The following is a 25,678-nucleotide window of genomic DNA, read 5'->3' as shown; positions in this document are numbered from 1 at the left end:
AATGGAACTTTAACAAATGGAATGAGTTGAAAAGAGAATCACGTGGAGGTGCTGCAACACCATGCCACATATCCTATGGGGCATAGAGACGCCCGAGAGCCAGTCGCTGTCTGTAGGTCTAAACCAGTCTCTGAAGCACCAGGGAGAATACCACGGAGTCATTGACTGGCACGTGACCCTGGGCATGAGCCGCTGGGGCACACGTTCAAATGCGTGCCTGACTAAACAAGCCTTGCCTAGGTTTGTACCAAGAATGAGTGTGCCCTGATCACCAATCCCCTGCCCTTTGTACACTGTCAGTGCTGAGTGTTGAAAATTGATGTTCGTGGTGAGAATCTTGTAATTCTTTCTTCATCACCCAGGAAAAGCATAAATCCTGACTTGGTGTTCCAGTTATCTGGTCATATTGCAAAGGTGGTCATGAAAGTGCCTTCCTGGACATGGACGTGAATCGATCTCGGGCATCTGAATCACAGAATCTGTGTCTTTCTGTTCCAGGACGTGGGAAGAAGGCAAGGTGCTCATCTTTGATGACTCCTTTGAGCATGAGGTCTGGCAGGACGCCGCGTCTTTCCGGCTGATCTTCATCGTGGATGTGTGGCACCCAGAGCTGACGCCCCATCAGAGACGCAGCCTACCTGCAATTTAGTATGTCTGCAGGCTTGGAACACACTGGAGAGAGGCTGCCTTTCTGGGTCTGTCTCCTTGGGTGCGGGGATAGAAGTTTGAACACCAAGGCCTTTAATTCCCTTGATTTGCAGCCTGAAAAATTCTAAACCTCTTCGTAGGGTTAGAAGACACAAAAGGGAAGATTTGCCTCACTGCAATTCATTTAGAAAGTACCCTGCTATATTTCATCCCATGACAACACCGATCTGATGCCTGTATTTCAGGTGAATACAGGATAGCTTCTACCTTGCCAGCCAAAGAGTTTTTTCCACTTAGAATAGGCCTACATCAGTGTACAATGAGAATATTTGTAGAAACTGTAAATGGATTGCTTTCATTTGTAATTTTTCTATACAGTTATATTTTTCTAGGGTGGCTAGATGATTTTGTCATCGCATACCACTACTTTTTTGTTGATTTTAATGGCAAGCTGTGTAAATGCTTTACTTCAGGCTGTTTAATGAGAACTTTCCTGGTGAGCTCATATTCCTTCTTCTGATTCTTTTTAGTAAAAGACACTCATATGAAAAGAGAAGTTTGACTTTCCTAATACAAAGGAGAAAGATGTAATCATGCCAATGTCTGTGAACTGTACTGGCCCCTGCCCAGTGAGTCTGCTTGCTTGTTTATCTTCCTTGAGAGCTGGTGTCTTAATTTCTTTCCCGGCTGTGTGAATGATGGAGCTATCAAAATCGTTATTTCTTTCTAAGAGGAACTTTTCACACTGAAAAAGGACATGGAATCATTTTATATTGAGTTATAAAAATGCCACATGTAAATTTTTTAAATGCCAAGTATTAGGGCTTGAAAAGAAAAAAGTAAAATTTCTCCAGGTAAAAATTTTTTTCTCGGGATCAGGTAGATAGGTGGGTGCTAGGACCATCTGGCTCCTGGCCTCTTTGCTGTCCGTGAGATGGGGCTGGAATCCAGAGCGTCTTTGCCTGTTGTAGATCTATGTGAGTGACGAAGTCCTTGAGAGGATTCCCATCACAGTTTTGTAAAAACATGCAGGTTGGCAGAGTGGAAGAGCAAGAATGACAGGATCTTTGTCGTGGGTGTAGGATGTCAAGGTTGCATTCCTCTTTGAGTTCAGAAGACTTTTCTGGCTCCCTGGTTTGAGAAACTTCTACCACTTAAACATCACTTTGAAATAGTAATTGTTACCCATAGCTTTGCTTTAATATCACCCACAGTATAGAAATAACAGCTGAAAAATGATCTTGCCCTCTCATTCCAAAGATGATCGTCATTAATTTAGTAGAGTATTAATGCATGAATTTTTTTGTTTTTTAAATCAAAGCTAACTAGAAACTTTAGCTTGAAGAATGTAACAATATTCGTGCACTGAATTTTAAGCCAATATGAACAAAAATGCTGAAGAAACGACACACAGGTTACCAAATTTCATTCACAGGTAGAAAAACACTTGTGCTTTCTTTTCCATCTAAGGACAAAGGAGGATACTTTCTTTATCTCATTTAAAAAACAGTTCTTTAAAATTGAGATGAACCCTTTTCGCCTGTCCTTAAGGATATTAGCTTCCAGTAGAAGAGTTTGCAAAATATTTGTCTTATTGCCTTCTATCTTGCCAATGTTCAAAAATCTCACTAAAATAGGTGAAGCAGCATGTGAGGAAAAATATCAAAATTAATTACCAAAGTCCAGAAGAAAAAGCAAACTCTTGAAAAATAAAAAAGTATTTGTGTCCTTCAGTATTTATTGAACAGAGGAAATGACTGACAAAGGACAATACAATCCAATGCTCATGTAGTAACATTCATGTCACTTACTGAATTTGGTTTTTGTATGTATATTGCATACACATAAAGAAGTTCAAAGTATAAATTGTCATTGTTGAACCATCCTTTTACATTCATTTAATAAAATCATGGAATAGAGTGAAAACTAGCTCTTAACTTAGTAATTACGATATGGTATTTGAAATCAGGTCACTACAGTAAGATTCTAAATATCTCCAATTGAAAAGCCAGAATTGTTATTACTGTTGCAAAGTATTGGCAAGAACTGACTCCAGTAGCATTTTAAATACTTGGATCCCACAACTATTTTATAAACCCAAGTAATAAAATGGACTTTCTAATTCATTTTAATTCTTCATCTCACTTCCCTATGTCATGGTATATAAGAAAAGTGTTTCACTCACTGCATTGGTAGAATTATTTCAATGTTATTATTTTGTTGTTTGAAATGTCTATACAAAATGAATAGGTTGTATTTATACTGTAATGCAATTGGTTGAGAAATATTTTTAATTTCAATTTTATTTCAAGAGTGGAATACAAAAATTACTTCTGTATTATTCTCTACCAGTAGAAAAAAAATTAAAACACTAGATCCATTGAGAGAGATGTAATAAATGGTTAAGATTAGTAATATCTGTTGAGGGTGAATATGGCCAGCTTAATCACCTCTTTCCTTTGAATTTTTTTGCTAACAAATTAACCCTCCCAAATGCTTAAAGTGTGAAATCATATTTTACTGCCCATTATCAACTAAAATATTTTTTATTTGACATTGAGCACCAACTCGTCATACATGAATGCCCATGTCATGCAGGTGACTGGAAGAATAAAAGATATCTGAAAACATAAAACTGGTTTTGGGAAACATGGCACAAGTAAAGATATCATATCCTATGATATCTGTTTATTTTTATCTAATTTCCTTTGAATGGATAGTTGGGGACTCCATTTCTAAGGAGAATAGACAAAGAAATAAAATGATCTTTGGCATTTCATCCTGCATTCCTAGTATTCTCTTATTTTCAGTACTTGCATATTTAGCCATCCGTAAAGGTCTTCCTCAGTGATTGGATACCTATCCTCTCAGCAACAGCCAGGCCCTTGCTCCTCACCTTTACTGCTTGCAGGAGGGCGGGGGGTTAAATGCTTTAGTAGCACTTTTCTTTGCTGTAGTGACCTAAGTGAGGCAACTTGAATGGATTCATTAATCAATGACATGTGTCTTCAAAGGGACCCCCCCCCCCATCTGCAGACACACACTGCCTGTGGGAAGTCACATTGCTAAGAGAAATAATCATATTTCAAATTATGTGTCTTCTTTTAAAGTCAGCTCATGATAATCAGCTGGTGGCCTGACAAAAGATGTGACATCAAAATCATTTATGCAGGATGTCAAAGTAAGAAAACTCTGCCAGTAGCCAGACCTACAAGAACATGCTCTTAGACTGAACAATTCAATGCTGGTGATGAGGTCAAAGAAAATAATTCAATAAGAATGGAAATTAGTGGAGATACTGTTGTCTCAGGGCTTTGTACTACCTTAAACTTGACAGTTGGGTCTGCATGATTTAATTCTGATGTATCTACTTGGAAATGCACTTAATCTTAAACTGCAAAAACTAGAGGGGGTCTCTGTGTGATGCCTCAAAGAAATCCTTGTCCTAGTGCAGTGTGTGCATCAAATTTGGTTTTTCTTTTTTCAATCCATTTAATACTGTAAATATAGGGGAAGAGGAATCATGTTTACATAACTGCCTTGCTTCATCCTCAAATCCACTCTGTGAAAACAAAACGCATCTCTCGAGTCTCTTCAACTTTGGCTGCTCATACCAATGGCTGGTGACAGTCATTACTGGGTGGCAGGAGTGGAGGGCCTTGTGTTCTTGCGTCTGTGGGGTCAGTTGCGCGTGTGCCTCCTGGGTGGCTGGTACTACTGAAGGCTGGCGATCTGCAGGAGCATGGATGACTCAGGATTCAGTCCAGAGCCAGGAGTGGCTGAGTGTTCTCATTCTCTCCCTTTTCCTCGTGTTTCAGGGTCCCTGCTTCTACCACAGACTGAGATCTAATAATGGGGGAAGGAAAAAGATAGGATTACAAACAATTCGTGGGGCAACAATTTTGGAAACTTTGATGGCGTTCAGATTTTATGTTCCCTTATTAATCAAGACACTCAAAGTAACTGTATAATTTCCCCTCTTTTGTATCTGTTTTCCTTGCTTTTGTGTCTTCTACACCACATTTTTATGGGGAGAGGCATCTTGGAATCTTCTTCGCAGACATCTCTTCTATTGGTAAAGGGAGCATGTGTTCTAGCCATGACTCTGCCCCAATGCCTAAACACTCTGTGGATCATGAGACGGACAACGTCAAATTGTGTTGGATTGTTAATGTTTCAAAATGCTTTTTAGAGCCTTTGTTTCTCAAGGTCATAGGAAACAATCATGCAAGATGTTAAGACCATGAGCTTTGGAATCAGATGGTAAATGTAGAGTCTACCCCTTACTGGCTGAGGAGCCTCCAGGGAGTCCTTAAAATTCTCTGGATATTTATGTTCTCACCTGTAAAATAGAACTATTACCTACCTCCCACGGTTGTTGATAAAGACAAAAACTAATAATATACGTAAAGTATTTGACATGTAATTGTAGTTAAAATTTACAGAGCACTCTTTTATCACCATTATTGCAATAATATCAGTGATCTTTAGTTTCTGATGTGTCCTTTCATATTGGGGTAAAACTGACTTCTTTCCTGAGTTTATAACACGGATTGAAACATTATTTTCCAGCTTACAGAGAAGGTTATCAGAGTGATGCATGCAGTGGACATTCTATAAATGTTATTACTAAAAAAGTAAAAATCATTCAAAACACTAAGAAAATAGTTGAATTAGTTTATTCAAGTTAGCAAAATTTACATATATGTGATGTAAATGGTAACTGAGGAGGCCTGAGTTATGCAAACCCTCCCCAGTCCAAAAGTTTTCAGGACTCTTCCATGACTGGCTCCTCTGTACCCCTGGGGTATCATGCCAGATAACAGTGTCTCTGTCTACCTGAGCCAAACAGTTTATGCTAACAACGTGATTTATAGTGAATGCCTCTTTTTGTATGCCTGGGCTTTGGGTCACACTGTGTCAGTTTGACCTCTTGTGGCAGGGGGAGGTGGAGGGGTGGAGCAGAAGACTGAATAGCTAAGGTCAGTCACACACACTCTGCATGCCTATGTTACTGACCCCCGTCCCTAACAAAAACCCTGGCCACCAAGGCATGGGTGAGTTTCCCTATTTGGCAACACTTGCACATTTTGTCACACAGCATTGCTGAAAGAATTAAGCTCTGTCCATGTGACTCCACTGGGAGGACAACTGGAACTTGTAACTGTCCAGTGTTCTGGACTCCCCCAGTGCACTTTTTCCTTTGCTGATTTTAATCTGTATTCTTTTGCTGCAAGAAACCATACTGTGAGCATAACAGCTTTTCTGGGTCCAGTGACCCCTTCCAGCAAATTATCAAACCTGGGTGGTCTTGAGGATCACAAGTACCATATATAATAACACTAGTATTTGTTATGTATACACTTAGTATTGATGTAAGTTCTCTACATGTATTAACCTTTCATTTTCACAACCCTAAGGAATGGTGCTATTATTGTCTCCCTTTTATAGATGGGAAAAAACTAAGGGACAAAAAAAAAAATCAAGTAGCATAGGAAAGGAACACATACAGAGACAGGTTTATTACCATCACACACTACTGCTGGGTGTACCTAAGACTGCACAGCTGTTTAGCTGAAATATTTAGTATTCCTTCCACTCACTGTAAAAATAATTTTCTGCTTAAGATTCTTATCTTCATTGAGGATATGTGTATACCATAGAAAGCATAAAATAAAGAAATCAAGAAACAAATCAGTACAATTGTCTCAAAACAATGGGTTTCTACTTTAAATATCAATCCAGTCAAAGATTGCAACTTTAGGTACCTAGCTCAACCTTCGAAAGTGAAATGCATTCATTTACTCCTGGGACAGGGCCCAGGAAGCCTCAGGTAGTAATTTAGCTCAGCTCTTTTACACATTTCCTATGCATTTCTCTCTTTGCTTTAGTTAAGGGCCTGATATGTGTGTGTGCGTGTGTGTGTGGTTAATAGATTTATGTAAGAAACAGAAAAGCTGAAAACACAGAAGGCATTAAAATAAACATGAGGAGCACAATTGCCCACCGGGGCCACCTCCCTCCAGCACCTCGGACAGCTGCCTAACTGCTTTGCCCTACAGGCCCTGGTAAAAATGGAGGATATATGATGGCCATCCCGCTGTAGAGACCTTAAACTGCATTTCTCTTCTTTTTTTCATGTGAGTTGGCAGTATTTTACAACATGGCAAGTGAATCACAGCCACAGAGTTAGAAGGGATCTTAGTAACCTATCTAGATTAACCCAATAGGAAATATTCAGTAAGGGGCCATGCAGCCTCTTCTTGAATATATCCAACTTGAGAAACCCACTGCTCCATGCCTTTAGAGGGGAAACTCTGCTATAAAGTTCTTTCTTACATTGAACTAAAACCTATCTTTTTTCAACTTCTGTATACTGTGTCTACTGGAGTCACCTGAGTACCTGTAATCCAACCAGTCCACATAACAGTCCTTTAAATATTTATCTGGTGTCCTCCAGTGATCTCCCTGCCCCTCCCCCCCAAGGCTAACTAGACTCTTGTTGTGCCAAGGTTTCGAAAACTCACTACTCCACACTCTCCTGCATTTCTTCATCAACTGGTTGCCCACAGGGCGTGACTTCAAAATAGACTGAAATTATTGCTTCCTTTTTTTTTTTTTTGTATGCTTCTGTTGAAGCATAGAAAATGTACCTAGAATTGCATTAGCTTTTATGGCACTCACATAACACAGCCAAGGGAAAATTTAGCTATGTTAACACATGCTGGTTTTAACCATTTTTCTCCCACCTTGAAGGTGCATGGCTGAGTATTAGTTTTCATCTTTTTAAATTTGGTTCTATTTCCACACTATCTCCATCCTTTTGGATCTTGAAATTTGTTATCCATCCAAATTATTGTCTGTGATTTTAATGAGTATTGGATTTGTTCTCAAACTTTTTCTGCCCCTATTTTGGTAGCCATTATGAGAAAAAAAATCAATAGATTCTCAAATATTGAATTTTCAAACAAGGATCATTTATTTAGACTCACTCATGGTAAGAAATGTTTGTGAATGTCTCCTGATATATGCCAGGGACTGTGAGCAAATGTTAGGAAACCTTCATCTTTTGTGGAAATATTGCTTCAGTTACCCAGCCACAGACCTACAAACAGATGTGGGGTTACTATGCTAGGCACCCTGAGGACAGGGTCTTCGGGGGAGGGGAGGCATTAGCCCTAGAAGGAAAGGATAGAAGGAAAAAGTTATTCACAAAGCAAAATCATTCACAGTTCTCATTCACATCAGTCTCCCCTCCACTTGAGGTCAAATTCAAATCTGCATGATTTCTTTCAATATCTGTGCTGACAGCAGGAACACAGAATGCAAGTTCTCTTAGCCAATAAACTGTATGTCTTGGGTGAATGGTGAGTAATAATTGAACAATTCTTAAGAATTGAACATGAGGAACCAAACAGAACATTTTTTTTTCTTGTCTGCATTTTCCCTGATTGAGAAGATGACCATAGCCTCTTTACTTTCAGCATAACATAATTCCATTTATCTGGTCACACAATGAACATCTGATGTAAGCAACACACTATATTGTGAAGTATTTGAAATTCATTGGAAAAACAGAAAGCAAATGTTGCTTTTTAAAAAATCTAGTATAAATAAATAAAACCTAGAAAGACACCCTTCTTAAATCTTGCGTTCAGTCCATTTAGCTAAATCAAAGTACTCTCTGCAAAGACTGATCAGCTGCCCACTGATAAAAATGTCTCCACCGCTTGTAAACAGAAGGCTCAGAAATTGGGCATGTTAATGCATTAACCATGGAGGAGCCACTTGCCTTGCAACTCCGTTGTCCAGATCATTCTTGGTGGTAATCTCCCCATTCAGTAGCTTTGCCTTCTCACGAGAAGCTTAACACTTCTGCTAAAATAAATATTTCAGACTTTTCTCTTGGGTCCTCTTTCCAATACTGAAAAGCCAGCTCAACCCCAAGAACAGGCAAGGGAGTGATTTAAGCTATTTCAGCCGTCATTATCTCAGTGGTGTAGCAGACTACCCTAACAAAGATTTCATTCTAGCCTTGATAGCCACATTTTGTTTTCCTGCTATTATATTCTCTCTCTCTCTCTCCCCCTCTCTCCTATCCCTCCTCCCTCTCTCCCCCTTCCCTCCCTCTCTCTGGTTCTCTCTCACCCTCCCATTCCCTCTCTCTTTCTACCTTCCAACTTCCCCTTTTCCTCTCCAAAATTCGGAACTTTCCCCACTCGATATCAAAGATTACCCATGGTTTAATTTTTACTGACTCCAAAGGTAATTAAGTTCCAGAAAGAACAAGATGAAGATGGAAAACGTTCACCATGAGTTAGTCCATTTTCATAGACCTACAGTTGGACTGAGACTTCTGCCCTCAGTCAGAGGTTTATTTCTAAACTTTATTTAGCTACCTTATCTCAACACATTCTCCTTACTAAGGAACTGCCATTGTCTGGCCAAATAAGGGCACAGGAACTGCATCCTTCAATCTCAGGCATTCACTGAGAGTCATTGAGACCAGAGGTGTAAGGAGCTCAGAGAAGAGGCAGTCAAACTCTCATTTGACTCAGGTTCTACCCACTTGCTTTCCAGACACCAACCTCCTGACTTCTTCAGGGAATACTCCATAGTCCTGGTTTTATTTCTTAAAGTCTGTGATGGGCTTGGTTTTGTGGAATAGCACAGAAGTGTCTAATATCATAGTCTAAGAAAGACTTTTAATCAGAAAGAAAAGATATCGTTTAAAGAATTCTTCTAAGTAATTCTATTCAGCTTCTTTTTCTCTGTATAACTTAAAGTATCAAGAAAATTCCCCCAGGAGCTCCAGCCAGGGCTTGAATGATGGCTCCACCACTGGCTTTGTGATCTTGGGCAAATTCCACCGCCTCACGTGTAAAATGGAGAGATGATAGGGCCTACATCTTAGGAAGCAGGCATAATGAGGATTAGATGAACTAAGGCATGTAAAACGTTTAAACCAGTGTCAGTTTGGTATATGTGCTTGTTAATTTTTAGCTCTTATTATTTTCCCCATTTACAGATTAAAGAAAATTAAGGTCTGAGGATATTGAGTTCATTTACAAAATGAACCATGAAGCATGAATTCAACTCAAAGTTCCTGCAGTCTCATTATGGAACAAGAGAAACTTGTGTGTACTGATGCATCATGTCACCTAACACTAAATGAAAGACTAATATTTCAAGGTGGATAAAGACTAATAGTTTAAAAATTCAAAACAAGCGATGAGACTATGCTGCATGGAAGCTACCCTTATTACTCTACCTTATATCTTGTATTTTTATAAGTAATGTGGAAATTTCCATCTGATTAACATTTATGTAGCTTTCAGTGCAACATATTTCTAGTTGTTTCCACTGTGTAAAGAAGTATGGGGTTTCTTTCTATTATAATGCCTTTGAAAAGAATGGCCTTGATAAGGAGTCTTAAGGAATATTTTAAGACCTATATTCTTCTGTTCAGCTACCAAACTCTTCAGAATCAAAATCATCCTTGCAGGCAACATGATTATGGTCAGTGGGAACAATTAATGTTTACCGAACCAGATAAATCAATTTTTTAAAAAGATAAGCTTAAGTATTTCTCACATAAAGCAGCAAACCTTTTCCCTATCAAAGTGAACAAATGAAAAATAAACCTCCCTCTCCTCTGACAATACAATTTGCCACAACTTACTGAACTGGAAATAGAAAGAAACCAACCCAAGAAAGAGAAATATTCTATTTTTTTCTATTCTATTCACTTTCAAAGTGAACTATTTTTAGAGTGAGCTGAAGATTCAACTGAGTTTTGCCTGTGTATACTATAACTCAAATTTAAATGTATAATATATTTCTATTTAAATGTGATGGGCTTAGGCACTGACTATCCATCTTATAACAAGAAAGAAGAGCCAAGAGAAAACACGTGCACCTTCAGAAAGGATGGAAGCAAGTTGCTTCTGTGAAACTGGGCTCACATGTCAACAGGACCAGAGCAGCATGGCCCAATATGGAACCCTGACCACAAGTGGCTGTTGAGGACTTGAAATTGGGCCAGTCTGAATTAAGATGGGCTGTAAAGGTAATGTATACACCAGAGTTCAAAGATTTAGTATTAAAAAAAGAATGTAAAATATCTCATTAATAATTTTTTTAATTATATATTGAAATTATAATTTATATATATATTGGGTTAAATAAAACATTGTTAAAACTAATTTCATCTGTTTCTCTTTATTTTTGTAATATGGCTATGAGACAACTTAAACATATATGCGGCTCAAATTATATTTCTGTCAGACAGCATTGGTCTAGAATCTCATTTACTCCATCATGTTTGTGGCTGAGCCCAGAGTAACATGCTCATCCTCATTTAGAAACTCGTAGTCATCTCAAATGACCTCAGCAACAACATTATTATCTTTCATTGCCAATATTCAATGTTCTAAGCTCTTTCTTCCATCTATTGGTTGTCACACTGTGGCATGCTGCATGTTGCTGTGATGCTGAAAGCTACGCTACCAATATTTCAAATACCAGCAGGGTCACTCATGGTGGATAGGTTTCAGCGGAGCTTCCAGACTAAGACAGACCAGGAAGAAGGACCTGGCCACCCACTTCTGAAAAAATTGGTAATGAAAACCTTATGAATAGCAGTGGAACATTATGTGATATAGAGCTGGAAGGTGAGAGGATGGCACAAAAAGACTGGGTGGGGTTCCACTCTGCTGTACACAGGGTCACTAGGAGTCAGAATCGACTAGACAGTACTGACAAAGTTCTTCCCATGTATTAACTCACTGAATCCTCACACTGACACACACAAAGCCCCAGGTGACATGAGAACTGTGTTCTGAGTATCACTGTTGTTGCTTGAATTGTAATTACAAAGAAACTGTATTAGCTTAGATGCCATTAATTTGTTATCATCTAGAGAAGGGTGAACATGTATCTTTAAATGTATAAATAATATAACTAGAACTTCAGGAAGAAGTTTAAACTACCTAAAGCAAAAGAAATAAATTATTTCTGCACAAATAGCAAAATTAATATTAACTTTGTGTTGTGACTATTGTTGTTTCTTGCTGTTCATTTTAAGTTCTCTCTGAGAGGCAGATGAACTGACGGAAGAGTACTAGGCTGGGCTGAAGTGCCTTTTCTCGTCACACGTGTCACTAACTTGCTGTGGGACTCTGTAGAGCACCTCACTTAGCTTCTTAGAGCTCACATTCTTCAACTATAAAATGACGATCTTGGATGAGGTGATATTTTTATCTTAGTTCAAGATTTCATGAACTCTACCAGACTGGATTACAATCATCATTTGTTCTTGAAAATAATGGGACTTCATTTTTCGAAGTTCTACAATTGAGACTTTAAGCTAATTTGCTCAAATAGTCTAAGTACCTCTCTACCTCAGAGTTTGTTCTTACCTCCTTATAGAAAAGCATAAAAATACTAAAAATGACAAAGTTTGGCCAGACATGGAAAGCCTTTTCTGAAGTTAGTATGTGCTCAGTACATTTATTTAGGTTTCCTGAGTCAAAAAGATTTACCTTTTAAAAATAACTTTCACTTCCATAAGTTTCTAAATGTTAAATTCAAAGCTGCCACATGCTACTTAATAACTATTTTCCTGTGTCGTTAAAGTGTTTTGTTTGCTTAAAGTATCTTATTGCTACAAATGATCTGTGCTCAGGTCGTAGTTTCCTGCCTCAGAGAGTAGCTCTCATCGGATCCGTCGCCACCAAGGGTGTTCCAATGTGCACAAAAATTCCATCAGCATTCAGAAAATCTTGTTTGCTGCATCTGAAATCAGTTTGAGCATGTTTTGGAAAGGAAGATTTCAACATACAGTTTATTTGGATATTTTTAGAATTATCATCTACAGGAGAGTTTCCTATCTCCATAGCTGGTTATTATAATTATTGTCATCATCATCATCATCATCATTATCATCATCATCATTAACAACAATTACAACCATTCATTGAGTCCTTACTACGTGCCAAGTTTTGCACCAAGTATTTAGCCTGAATTATTTTTAATCCGCACAATAATCTTCTTAAGTGGGTATTATAATTCCATTTTGCAGATCAGGAAACTGTGCCTCAGAGAAGTAAATTAATTTGCTCAAGATTTCATAGTTAGTTGTGGAACTAGAATCTGAACCCTAATATTACTCTTTAATCTACATTTTTAAACACTGTGCTATATGAAATATCTACAACTTGGTAAGAAACCAAAGGACATAAACATATATTTCAGGAACTGGAAATATTCAAGCTCGCAGAGAAGCGTTTCTCTTACTGTTATTGATGAATCCAAAAATTAACACAATCATCTATTATTTATAAAAACTTTATTTTAGGCTTAGTGAATGAAATCAGAAAAGAAAATAGCAGAACTTCACTCACAAAAAATGTTCTAATGATTTAAAGGTTCTGCAATCACATCTTCATCTATAATGACCAGTAAGGTATTTAATAATACTTCAAGATCCTCTCTTAAATGTACAGCGTTCATCCACATACCTGGGAACACCTCTGCAGAACTGCAATGAGTCAACATGAAAAGTCAATTAGGGTGGAGAAAGGGAGCAGATTAGGTTTAACTGAGACCAGAACTCAGCTGCCAGACGACAAGTCAGTCCAGGAACTTGGAGATGGGGAGGAAAGAATGTGAGAAGGGGCCAAGGAAGGCCACGGTAGAAACTGGCAGCTGCTGTTGGACATTCTGCTTAATTTATTTACAAAAATGTTTGTTGCTCTTTATGACACTATGCATCCCTGTCATATTAACTAGCATCTGTAAAATGAGAGAATATTACCATCTTCTCCACAGGACTATGAGAGAGAAAAGAAAGCGCTTGGAGCTCTTTGGAAGAGAAATTATTTAAATTGGAAGAGTTTATCATTTTACTAACACTTTCCTGTGTGTGATCTTCTGAGAATGACCAACTGATGCTCTGCCTTGTCTGATAACAGAGAGAGCCCTTCTGCCCACTAAAAGAAAAACAAAGAAAAAACTGCAAACTTAGAAAATAGAAATGGAGCAGATTATTTACATTACAAAACTATTGTTAATTTTACTAAGCAATTTACCAAATAATTCCTACGGCAGAGAGGCCCCAGTGCACCTGACACATGAGAATATTCAAGGGCAAAGCTATCGTGTGTTGTAGCCAAATTCTCTACAGGAACCCCAGGAATCAGAGTGGGGTCTATAGACATCTTAGGGCCCCATCTATATCTGACCGAGTCAACTATCCTCGCAATCATTCCGTATTCTGTGTGTGCGTGAGGTTTACAAAGTTTTGAGGAATGGAATGCGCTGCTATATGTACTTTGATGTGGATCCAAGTGTTCTGAGATGGTCAGGAGGAGCGTTAAAATCATAGATTTTTAGCACGCAGAACTTTCTGGAGAGGGTTTTTTCCTACCAATCATAACTTAAAAAAGCAACACGGCGAATGGCTGCAGGGGCTTGCACCACCTGTTTTGAATGGAGTCATCTTTCATTAGCATTAGACTGGCACAAAGAGCTGCCAGTCAGCCTCCGAGCATTCCTAGTTATTCCTAATTATTCTCCTCCCTCTGAAATTGTTGGTGCACACCCTGAGTGGAGTTACTTTGGTAGAACTAGAATATGATGTTCTGAAGCAGGTAGAGAAATGCCAGAAGCTGCCAACAGCTGAGACAATGAGGATGACTCATTGCACCTGAGTTTGAAGAGGATGGCTAGTGTTCTTGATAAAAACTCCCTTTCACAGGTGTGTTTTTTTAGTGGAATGACAGTATGCTAATGGATCTAAATGACAGTATATTAATGTATCTTCTTTGGTATTACTAGATTTGCCTGAATATCAATTTTCTTCCTGAGTATCTGTATCTTCTGCTCTCAGAATGGGATTTGGAACAGCACGTTGCATAGAAAGTGGGATGGAGGAAATGGCTTTTTGACTGAGTCTTGAAGACAGAGTGGAATTTGGGCAGGAATGGGAACAGACATCATCCAAGTCAGCGCAGTGGTTTGAGCAAAGGCAAATTCCCAGAAATGTGCTCCATAGACCCTTTAGAGTGAGGGAAAGGATGAACGAATGAAAAGTGGTGGGAGAGCAGATGTGATACAGGTGAAAGAGCCTTCAACTTGGAAAGAGGAGAACTGAACTTACAATATTTTGCCACCTCCTAATTGTGTGATCTGAGGTAAGGCATTTAACCTCTGTGCGCCTCAGCCACTTTATCTGTACAACAGGCCAATAATCTGTCTATTTTTATCTATTTTAAATCTATTTTTAAAAATCAACTATTTTTTAAATACCTATTTTCTTTTTTTTTAATTCTCAAGACCTGAAAGGCTCATTTTTCAAGAATTCTTAGAACAAGTCCATGGAACATCTGTATCCAGTCTGGCCTGTGGGAAAACACTGCAGTCCGGGATCTTGCCGCTTAAAGTATGGTCCCCAGATGAGCAGCATGGGCACCACCTGGAGCTGGTTAGAAACACAGATTCTCAAGCCCACCCCAGACCTACTGAATCGGAATCTGCATTTTAACAAGATTCCGGTGCTTTGTATGCGCATTAAAATTTTCAAAGCATTGCTTTAGAGCTGACTCTGCCCCTATAAATAACTTGGACAGTTAGAAGCCCTCCCCTTCTTGGTTTGCCTCAAAGATGATCTGCTTCCAACTATCTCAAGAAGAGCCGTAAGGATTTGTCAGGTGTGGCTCATTCGGACCAAATTCCTGATTCTGTTCACTAGTTTATTCAGTATCTTAAAGAGTTACAAGAGTCCAGAATAGCTCTCAGGTTAAGAAAATCTGTCTTCACATGTGGAAAATACTTGGGAGGCCAGGAAAATATTTTAGAAATTCGAAGTTGGGAAACTGAGGCCATCCTGCTTTCCCACTTCACATATTGGTCAGTGTTCACGTCACACCATAAATTCTTTCAAAAGTTTTGAGCACATACTATATGCTAAATGGGGAAAGAAAAAAATCCCTGTCTTCAAGGTATTCACATAAAAGAGACAGAAATTAATATAAAAACACCTGTCTGTCATTTCTAGCAGCTGTTTACATTTGAGAGCGTATACCAAGACTCCGGAGTCAACAGCTCATACATAGGTAGGAAACACTCCCAGACAGTCAGAATTGTGCCTTTTCACAGCTGGGCATTAGTCTAGGGCCTGGCCTACAGGATCGAACCAATCATATAAGGCCCTGATTACAGAGCTGGTTGGGGCTGACACAGATAATGAACATGTAAGCAAATGGGAAGTTCTAGAAAGTGAGAAGTGTTGGGAATTAAATTAATCAGGGCAGTGAGACAGAAAGGACCCAGGAAAAGGGGGTCATGTTGCTTTAGTGAGGATGCAGCTGCACCAAGAGGAGCCTTTAGCGATGTTGGGCATCTCTGGTGCGGACCAGTTATCCACCTCATTCTGTCTTCCATGTCGAGCAAGAATGCAGTGTTCTCTTCCTACAACTGAACCACAGATACCTCCTCAACTCCTCCCTTTTCAACACTGCAATTCATTATTAAACTTTGAAGATGTTTTATATCTATATATCAAGCTACATAAAGGATTACTAAGATTCAATTTGGATTATTGTTTTACTTTGGTTCAAATTTAAGGTACTGGCTGATTTTCAAAATAACACAAAAGTCAGATTTTACAACAATGCATCCAGATTTGTAGCCTGGACTATGATTTTAGTCAAACACTAAAGACTACTAGGGGTATAAACACCTAAGGTAGGTGACTTCTTATGAAAATATTTCTGTCAACATTGTCTCCTGTTCATTCATTCATTCTTCATTCAAGGCATATGTATTAGACACTTATTTTTGGCCTATTTCTGAGCTAGAGCCTGCGAAACAAAACTAAGCATAAAGCGAACATGCTACCTGCCCCATTGAGTGCCCTTTTCCAAAGCTGAGCCCCTTGCCTGTGTTCTTGTTCCTGTTCCCTCTGCCATCCTCCAAGGTACTGTTCCACCATTTATCATCTTTCTTAAGTGTCAAATGGCAGAGCCAGAGCTCAAAGTGTTGGACTCATGAGCAGTCTCCATTAGATCATTTAGTCAGTGGATGTCTTTGTCTCCTTACTCAGCCCTCATAGGTCAACACTCATGTCTCCTTATGCATGAGGCCTCTCCCAGCTTTACTTCCTTCCCTACAAGCTAAGATTACATAGTCGAGCACTTCAACCTTGGCCATACACTGAGCTCCCTAATCAAATCCAGCAAATCCCCACCCTGGATAGCCCCAGCAATGTGGTTCTTCCATGTCAGTTTGGAAGCTAATGAGAAATGCAGCTCACACTACCCAGGAATGTAGAAGTCACTGTACACCAATTATCACCATTCCCACCAGCATTTCTAACTACCTTCCATGTTTTATGTTTCCCTCAAAGCAATTTCCAGCCCTCCCTGATTCTCCACAAATCTCAACCCACACATCTCTGTACCATCTTACTCAAACCACCTCTTGCACACCACTCTGATCTCATTCATAGGACTCGCCTGCTTCATGGGGAAAATGGAAGCCAATAGAACCATGTGAGCTCCCCTAGCTTCAAGCAACCATTAAGTTGTCTGGTTACTGTATAGAGAGCTTCCTCCTCTTGGAAAGGCAGAAACCTCCTCCATTCATGTTCTGGGTCCTAACCCATCTCATCTGCTTGGTATTACCAATTGTTCCCTCTCTTATGTCTTCAAATCTCCCTCTTTACTGGATCCCTGCTATTGGCCTTAAAATGTCCTCCCCTCCCCATTTTCAATTAAAAAAGGAAGATGAAGAGAAAAGGAAGGCAATAATGAAGAAGAAAAGAAAAGAAGAACAGAACAAAAACTGTAATAAAACCATCTGGAGCCTCACATGCCTCTTCAGATACAAATATCTCCTCCACCTTCACAGCCAAACTTGACAAAATAATTGTTATACTCTCTGTCTCTGATCCTCACCTCCCATCTACTTCTGAGCTTGCTGCATTCTCACTTCCATCCATGTGACTCCACCATAGCTCTTGCTGAGGCTACCAGTGACCTTCGGTTCATTATGTCCAATGGATAACTTTCAATCTTCATCTTACTTGGCATCTCAGCTGCAGTCAACAGAGTTGAACACCCCATTCTTCCAGAAACTCTATCCCCTCGGCAGCAGAGACACCACGTCTGGTTTACCTCCTGCTACTTTGGACTCTCACTCTGGAGTTCTTCTCCATTCCCAAGGCTTGCATTCCTTTCTTTATGACTTTGAGCCCCTAATTTATGTCCATTCAGAATTCTCTTCTGAGCTTTAGAAACTACATGCAGTCACCTACTACTCTAACTGGATGCCACATGAGCCCTCACACTAACCATGTCCTAAACCGAACTCATAGCCTTCTCCCCTATCATTACCTCCTCCAGAGCTCCCTATCCTGGGATATGGGACTGCTATTCAGCCAGTTACACATGCAAGAGACCTCCAGTCATCCCTGAACTCTCTCGTTTATTTCCCATAACCACTTGATCATCAGGTCTTGTTGATTTTACTCACTAAATATTTTTGAGTCCACCTTCTTCCCTCTACCTCCACTCTCACCACCCGAGTCCAAGCAACCACACCTCTTGCGTACACTATTGCAAGAGCACCAGATAGTCTCCCTACACTTACTCTCCCCAACTCCAGTTCACTCTTCTCACAACAGACAGAGTGAGCTTTTTAGTAAACTCAGTATATTCCTCTTACTCCCCTGCTTAAAACCTGTCTATGACTTCCCATTGCTCATGGGATGCAGCCAGTCTTATTAAGACCTTGTGGCCCTGCCCGGCAGATCCCCACACACCTCCCCAGCCCTTCTCCTCTTGCTTTCTATTCTCCAACCCCTCTGGTCTTTTTTGTTTTTGCTTTTGTTTTAATTCTGTATTTCTTTGAATCTAAGATGTCATCAATTGTAGGACACATCCTGATTTCATGAATCTTTAATGTAAAAAAATTTGTCTTATAATTGGTGACACACAGTAGTTCCTGGCTCTGGCCCTGCCCCTTCCGAATGCAGGGTGCTTGCTCCCACTTCCACTCCTCCTCCTTTTTCCTGGGAAAGGCTTTCTCATCCTTCAAGTCTCAGCTTATGTGTGACTTCCTCAGGGAAGACCTTCCTGACCACCACTCTCTCCACACTAGGTTGGGACCCTCATTATGCACCCTCATGGTACACTGTAATTTTCAGAGCACTTGTCATGGTGATAATGAAACAGCTGTTTGTGTAGTAATGTGTTTGAAGTCTGTCTCCTTTAACAGACTATGGACTCGGAGAGCAGGAGCATTGTCTGTCCTGCTAACCACTCTATCCTCAGCAGCTAATACTGGCCTGCACTTCATTTAATCCTCACAGCACAGCAATATGGCAGATCTATTAACTTCCATCTTAGAGAGGGGAAAACAAGGTCACAGAGAGATAGCTACTCAGGTCACGTGGCTACTAATTTAAACTCATAGAATCTGATTTCAGATCCAGGTCCCTTAACCGCTCTCTATCCTATACTATCTCTTGGTGCTTGATAGGTACTCAATACAAATTTGTTGTATGAATAAATGAATAAAATTTTCAAGAAGATAAGTATTACAAATGTTAATTTTAATGAAATCCAGAAACTGTGAGAAATAAAAAGAACATGGAGTCAGGTATTGATAACCTTAGAGACAATTTCAAATTCTGATCAAACTGATTACAAAGACCATATTACTGTCCTATTCTATTATGGACGGTTGATGATAATTTCATATCACTCTGCAAAGCACCCTATTCCTAAGAGCATTTACTGTCGTACAATTTCTTCCTTCCTTCTTTCTTTTGTGTTCTCCTTCCTTCTTTCTTTCCTATTACCTTCTCCTTTTTTCTCTCTCCCTCTCTCCTCCCTTCTTCCTTCCTTCTTGAGGAAATATGTATTGAGCACCTATTATATCCTAGGGAATATGTGAGGCACGGGATACATATTGGTGAACGAAACAACAGAATCCCTCCTGCCCTCAGAGAGTATATAATCTATAGAAGGGAGATTGAATACATAAGTAACACCAGATTTATAATCATGGGATTGTGATCCCTATGAAGAAGGAAACAGAGTTTGGTGACAGAGAGCACCAGAATGGGAAGCAAGGGCTCATCGAGATGGGGAGGGTAAAGAACTCCCTTCAGGGAAGTGAATGAAAAAAGCCAGGTCTGATGAGTGAGGAGTTGTCCCCTAGTGAGGGGAAGCACATCCCAGATCAGGGGGACCTGGGAGAAGAAAAAGCCCTGCACATTGAAGGGGTGGACAGAAGTCAGTGTGGCCAGGGCCTGTGATAAGGGGAGCAGCCTTTATCTGATGCAGGAGACCAGTGGGAAGCCTCTGAAGGGCGTTAGGCAAAGGACTGGCATCACTACGATTTTTAGAGATTACTCTCAAGACTACATGGATAACAGTTTAGATTCACAGGCTGGAGAAGAAGGATCAACACCAACAAAGACCAGTAAAGACGTAATGCTACCCAAGCCTAAGAGGGCAGGCTTACAGCAGAGGAGGGGGGTGCTTGGGAAATAGGGGCTCAGATGAAGACAGGCCCTTAGGGCAGACAGGGAGGAAAAGAGGCGGGGGCGGGGGAGGGTCTGTTGCTAATTCCTCTCTCTCCTTGGCTTTCCCTCTGTGCCCTGCACCCACTGTGCCTGGCCACATTCTGGGTACAGGGCTCCAAGGGTACAAAAGGCCTGAAACTGGCCCTGTGCATTAATTAAGGCAAGATAAGGGAAAGGGCCAATGAAAGTCCAACTTCCAACCAGGAATTCAAAGCATCTCCCTTCAAGCCACCATGCCTCATCATTGCCTGCTTCTCTGTTAGGGGCCTGGGAATTTTCATTGTTAGTGAGAAACGGAGAGAAATCAAAACTCTAACAAAATGGAAATGCTTAGGTACAATGCTGGGGAAGAAAGAAACGTACTATGTATCGTACTGTTCTTCTATAGTGCTCTGCGGTTTACTTTCTCACCCTCTGCCAGCTGATTGACAGTAAGCCCCTGAGGTTAGTAACATCCAATTTATGGTTGAGAAAGCCGAGACTCTGCACGGTTAAATGACTTGCCCAAGGTGACACAACTAGGAAAATCAGTGGAAGGAGTGGATCAGAACCCGCGTCTAGTGTGATAAGGGGACATTGGGAAATAAAGACCAATAGAGAGGAAAAGACAGTACAACCACTGCCTGAAAGTCAAGCAGCCGGGATTAGGATGCGGGGCCACGTGCCCAGAGCCCCTGAGGCCCATCCTGCAGAGCAGCGGAGCAAAGAGATGCTAAGGCTCAGTGGGGCTGATTACCACATGAACAGGAACCCAGTTGCATCCAAGTGGGGCCATAAGGGAGTTCCCAACGAGATGCCGGAAGCTCAACAATGCCCACTTATGGCCTTGACGTCAAAACTCGGACACCAAAGTTTGGACACCGTAAGCCCAGATGACATCTACAAGGTTTGCCTAAACCTAAACAGGAACTGTAATTCCGTAAGCAAGCAGCATACTGTTTTTAAGAATGACATTCCAAGAGATTTTTATCACATATTATGTCAATATTTGTTTGCATCCATACGATCATTAAAGCTTGTAAGAGATTCATGGCTGGCTGCGTGTTGGGCACAAACAGCATCAGCTTTGTTGGAATCGGGCAAAATCTTTGCTTACCAACAGTGTTCTTTGTTTATCTTGCTTAGACTACATCTCCCTTTCCAAGTAATTGCGTCTGACCACGGTGCTCAGCAAACAGGAGTCTTTTTCAGAACACCCACTGTGAGTAATCAAACACTTTGCATTGGAAACTAGATCCAGTCGGTTCACCCGCATCTGTTTATTTCCCTCTAATTCAACCCTACTGCTTTGCTCTTCCAGCAGCTTAGATCTCTTTATCTCATAATTTGTCATGTCATTCTTTAAAAAGGAAACATGCCCCTGTACACGATGCTTTATCTAACCTCATTCATTTTCTTATCGACCAAATTCATTGTGTAGATTTTCTTTCACCCTAATGTTACATGGCTTTATAGGATGTGCTTGTGAGGAGACGGCACTCTGCATTTTTGCCACAGAAAAGAAGGCTGTATAAAAACAGGATATCCACCTCAGCCAGATGTGCAAGTAGCGATGAGGCTAAGCAGCTATTTCCCTTTGTTCTTTAAGGAATGTTAACAAATTCCTGTCAGCATCCATGAAACATGTCAGTATCCAATAACCTACAAAAAACACTGAGCATTTATGACTTACCCAAGAGGCCTTTGCTTCTAGAAGCAATGAGATCTCAGGCATTAGCTGCCTGAGTAGGAATGACACCCCAAAACGAAGAAATGTAATTCTGTTTGAGTTGGAAACCAGTCACGAGACAACTGAGGGGGCAGCGTAGACTGTGGGCATTCATTAAGAAATGATGTATTATGTAATTTTATTGAACGTAACATCCATATGGAACATCTGCTCCTGGGCCACACAGCAAAATGGACCCTTTCTGCGCTGACTGCTTAGAAGACAAGGGTCCTCCTGTTCCCACACTGCCACCCCTCATCCTTTTTGTATGGATCGTATTTCATGATGATGTATTACTTCTGCCGGAAATGAGTAGTTATCCAGCAAATGCATCCATTCACCCTATAAAAAGAGGACTACATGCTGAAAGATCACCAAGGTCATGGGCAATTCTACTTACAGCTGAGAACGGTTAAACTGACTTTTACCACCCAGGCAGGGCCCAGGAGGGAATAACGTGGTCTAAAATTTCCTTCTGGCTGAGAAATATGAGCTCAATCCAGGTGTTTCCTCCACTTTCTCCACCCTTCCCCCAAAATATCAGAGGGCTCACGATGTCTTTATGACATCTTCTCACTTCTTCCAGGTGGGATCTGGGAGGGGTATTTAGGGAAGATAAAGATGAAGGTATTTGGTCAAAAAGATCAAAAGTAGTCCTACCGCAGTACAACTGGCCAAGACCCCACAGCATTGGCCCCTCATATCGCCCACCATTTAGGGCAGACTGGGATAGGCCTGAAAGTGGAGTCACTCTTTACCGGTACAAGTGGTGGTGGAGCTCATCCTCTATAAATAATTGTCTGGGCCCCTGATAAGTGCACAAGGTTTAATAAATAGATAACAACAGGGGCTGGCCCCATGGCTGAGTGGTTAAGTTGGCGCGCTCCGATGCAGACGGCCCAGGGTTTCATTGGTTCAAATCCTACACAAGGACATGGCGCTGCTCATCGGGCCACGCTGAGGCAGCATCCCACATACCACAACTAGAGGGACCCACAACTGAGAATATACAACTATGTGCCTGGGCGCTTTGGGGAGAAAAAGGAAAAAAATAAAATCTTAAAAAAAAAAATAGTAAATAAATAAATAATAGATAACAACAGGAGCCATTGCATACACTCAGCTAATCTTTGTTTATGATCAGGCTACATCAAAAACTAGCCCCGACATTCCTGGAAATTACAGGAATTAACAGTTTTGACTATATGAATGGTGTTACCATATAGCTAAAAAAAAAAAGCCTGGGAACAAACATCTTTAAATGTAAATACCTACTGAAGGCAGCAGAATCATTGCTATGTCATGTCAACTTATAAAGTCAGTCGAGAATTAATAACGAAAATGTCATGTTTGGGCTCTTCCACAGGGGTGGTGCAATGCTCTCACTTTTTGCACTGAGGTGCTTTGCTGATGCTGGTCTTTTGAGTCCATGAAAGATGGAGCCTGTGATCTCAGCACAGAGGAGATGCTCACTAAATATTTGTTGAATGGATTTGACCAGAGTGCGCACAGGGATTTCTCTCCACTTTGGATTCTGCATGTTAAAACACCTCTCCGTGTATCTTCCAAGTCACTCTGGCTCTGCTTTTCCTCAGAGCGACTCTGTTTGGCCTGGGTGGCTCTCTGGCCATGTCACAGGCTGGGTGAAGTGGTAACTCCGCTCCCCTCTTTTGCTGCACCAGGGAAGGAAAAATGTGCTTTTCTGCCCATGGTCATTTCCAGGCTTCTGAGAAGCTCCACTATCACCTGGATTGGAGTTTCTCTTTCAGTCCTGACACACGACTGTTTATTTGGAAAATTGATGAGCTAAATGACTGGAATACCAGATAGTACATTAAAAAAAAATTCCTTTTCTTGTATAGCAGGGATGCCGGCCTTTGCCAAGATCAAAATGCAGATGCTTCAGAGCACACTGGGAGGGGACTCACAGGAAACAATGATGATGGAAATTGTCAGTCAATGGTCAGACCAGTGGATTTCCATGAACTTAAATCAGTTTCCTGACTTTCCATTTCAAACGAGGGAGCAGAGTTTTCCTACTCTAGTCTCTGGGACATAAGTGTCTTGTGAGATGTTAACAGCTGTCCTACCCAGAAAGAATCCTATGACAAAATAGCTTTGGTGCTACAGCTTTTTTTTCCTGTAGGACTTCTCAGGACCTTGACTGTGACAATAAGAGGAAGAAAAATATTTTTAAAATCTTAGTACCAGTGAAAAAAGGGCACATGTGCACCATTTACTTATATTTTTTAAGCTAAAAAATATTAAATATGTGTGGAACATCTACACTGGGCAAGAAAGACACCACGTTTTTGGAAGCAGCTAGCAGCCTGGCTGTACAAAAAATCCCCAGACTCAGAGAGGAGGCTCGAACTTACGTCCCACTGATTTCACATAAGCTGGAATGGGCAAGGGGATGGGGTGGATGTTTTTACACTATTGTTATTCCATGAAACTTAATGGAAATTTACCATCTGTAAGATTAAAATGTAAATTTCACTGTTTTTATGAAGATTAAAGATCTTAAGATAATTCTATGAAAAAATACTGATTACATCATGGCAAGATGAATTTGTGATTACTTGATAAATGCAATGTCCTCAGTAGCCAACATCAGTATGTATATGTACACACACACACACACACACACACACACATATGCACGCACTGTGTAGGGGGCAACAGAAAGGGTCTTTGGTGATGGAAAGTCTGATGACCCCTAGCTGACCTCAAAGAAACTTCTCTGGCTCTAAAATTTCCTAAGCACCTGATAATAAGGAGAATGATAAAATATATTTTTATATAAAATTTTAATATTTTATATACAATTTTTGTTGAGGGTGTACATCCTGCAAACAGAAGCGGGCTGCAGGGTCACAGCCAAGAGGAAGGCACTCAAGATCAATGACAGGATGGCCTAAAATAGATGCTTTCTCTCCCTGGCCGCACTGGCAGACACTGCCTGACCTTCTGGTATGGAGGGGACACACAGTTTTGATCTGGTCCGCAGCCCTTCCCCTTTCTGTTACAATCCTGTTTAGTCCAGGATAACATCCTGTCCTTCCACCGGGGCAACCACATGCCCCAGGCCTGGAAAATCAGGTGTACCCTCCCCGTGAACGCTAGTGGGTTCACAGATGGCACAAAGCCTGCCTTTTCAGATCCTTTCTCTAACTTGCTCAGAAATACCAGGAGAGATGTTCTTTATTTCTTTGAGATCATCAACTCCATTGTCAATAGCTCCCATCAGTGCTGACTAAGATTAGAAGAAACCAATGGAGTAATGAAATTGTGCATCTGAGACCAATTTGCGATGTCTCACAGGCTGCAGTGGGGCTGGGCATCACTTTTGCTTCTGAGTGCTGTACCAGAGCTGTGCTGTTCCCAGCAGCCCCACCTCTGCCTCACCAGTCTGCGCTCAGAGCGCTCCAGCTCCCGGGAAGGGCTCCAGTTCCTCACTTGGAATCGAGATCTTAACATAAAATTTACATGAGGTTTATTACCAGGAGTCTTTAAAAAAAATTATATGTGTGTGTATAAATACATCTGTATATGGTTCAATATATGTTTATATATACAATCTATATATACATATATGCATGAGTATATATATACATGTATGCATATATAATATATACATATATATTTTTCAATATAACCTCCCCCAAAATAAATAATCATCCACTAGTAATTGTTTCAAGATAGTGTATTTTTCTCTGTGTATGTGT

The 25,678-nt window shown here is 40.4% G+C and overlaps 2 protein-coding genes across 4 annotated transcripts in view; one reads left to right on the top strand and one right to left on the bottom strand.

Annotated features, from left to right (window-relative positions):
• Positions 1–3,434, top strand: part of ASPH (aspartate beta-hydroxylase) — a 208,054-nt gene extending 204,620 nt beyond the window's left edge. For all 3 annotated transcript variants that reach the window (XM_046641925.1, XM_046641924.1, XM_046641926.1), the window contains one exon: positions 499–3,434. In XM_046641925.1, the coding sequence (XP_046497881.1) occupies positions 499–649 (151 nt within the window). In that variant the 3' untranslated portion in view covers positions 650–3,434. The remainder of the gene's footprint in view (positions 1–498) is intronic.
• Positions 3,435–3,587: 153 nt separating this feature from the next.
• Positions 3,588–25,678, bottom strand: part of CLVS1 (clavesin 1) — a 163,882-nt gene continuing 141,791 nt past the window's right edge. The window contains exon 5 of the mRNA XM_046641927.1: positions 3,588–4,494. Within this exon, the coding sequence (XP_046497883.1) occupies positions 4,407–4,494 (88 nt within the window). The 3' untranslated portion in view covers positions 3,588–4,406. The remainder of the gene's footprint in view (positions 4,495–25,678) is intronic.

This window comes from Equus quagga, chromosome 16 (genome assembly GCF_021613505.1).
Source record: "Equus quagga isolate Etosha38 chromosome 16, UCLA_HA_Equagga_1.0, whole genome shotgun sequence".
NCBI lineage: Eukaryota > Metazoa > Chordata > Mammalia > Perissodactyla > Equidae > Equus > Equus quagga.
Note: the sequence above shows the minus strand (reverse complement) of the source record. Positions and strands in the feature narration are given on the sequence as shown.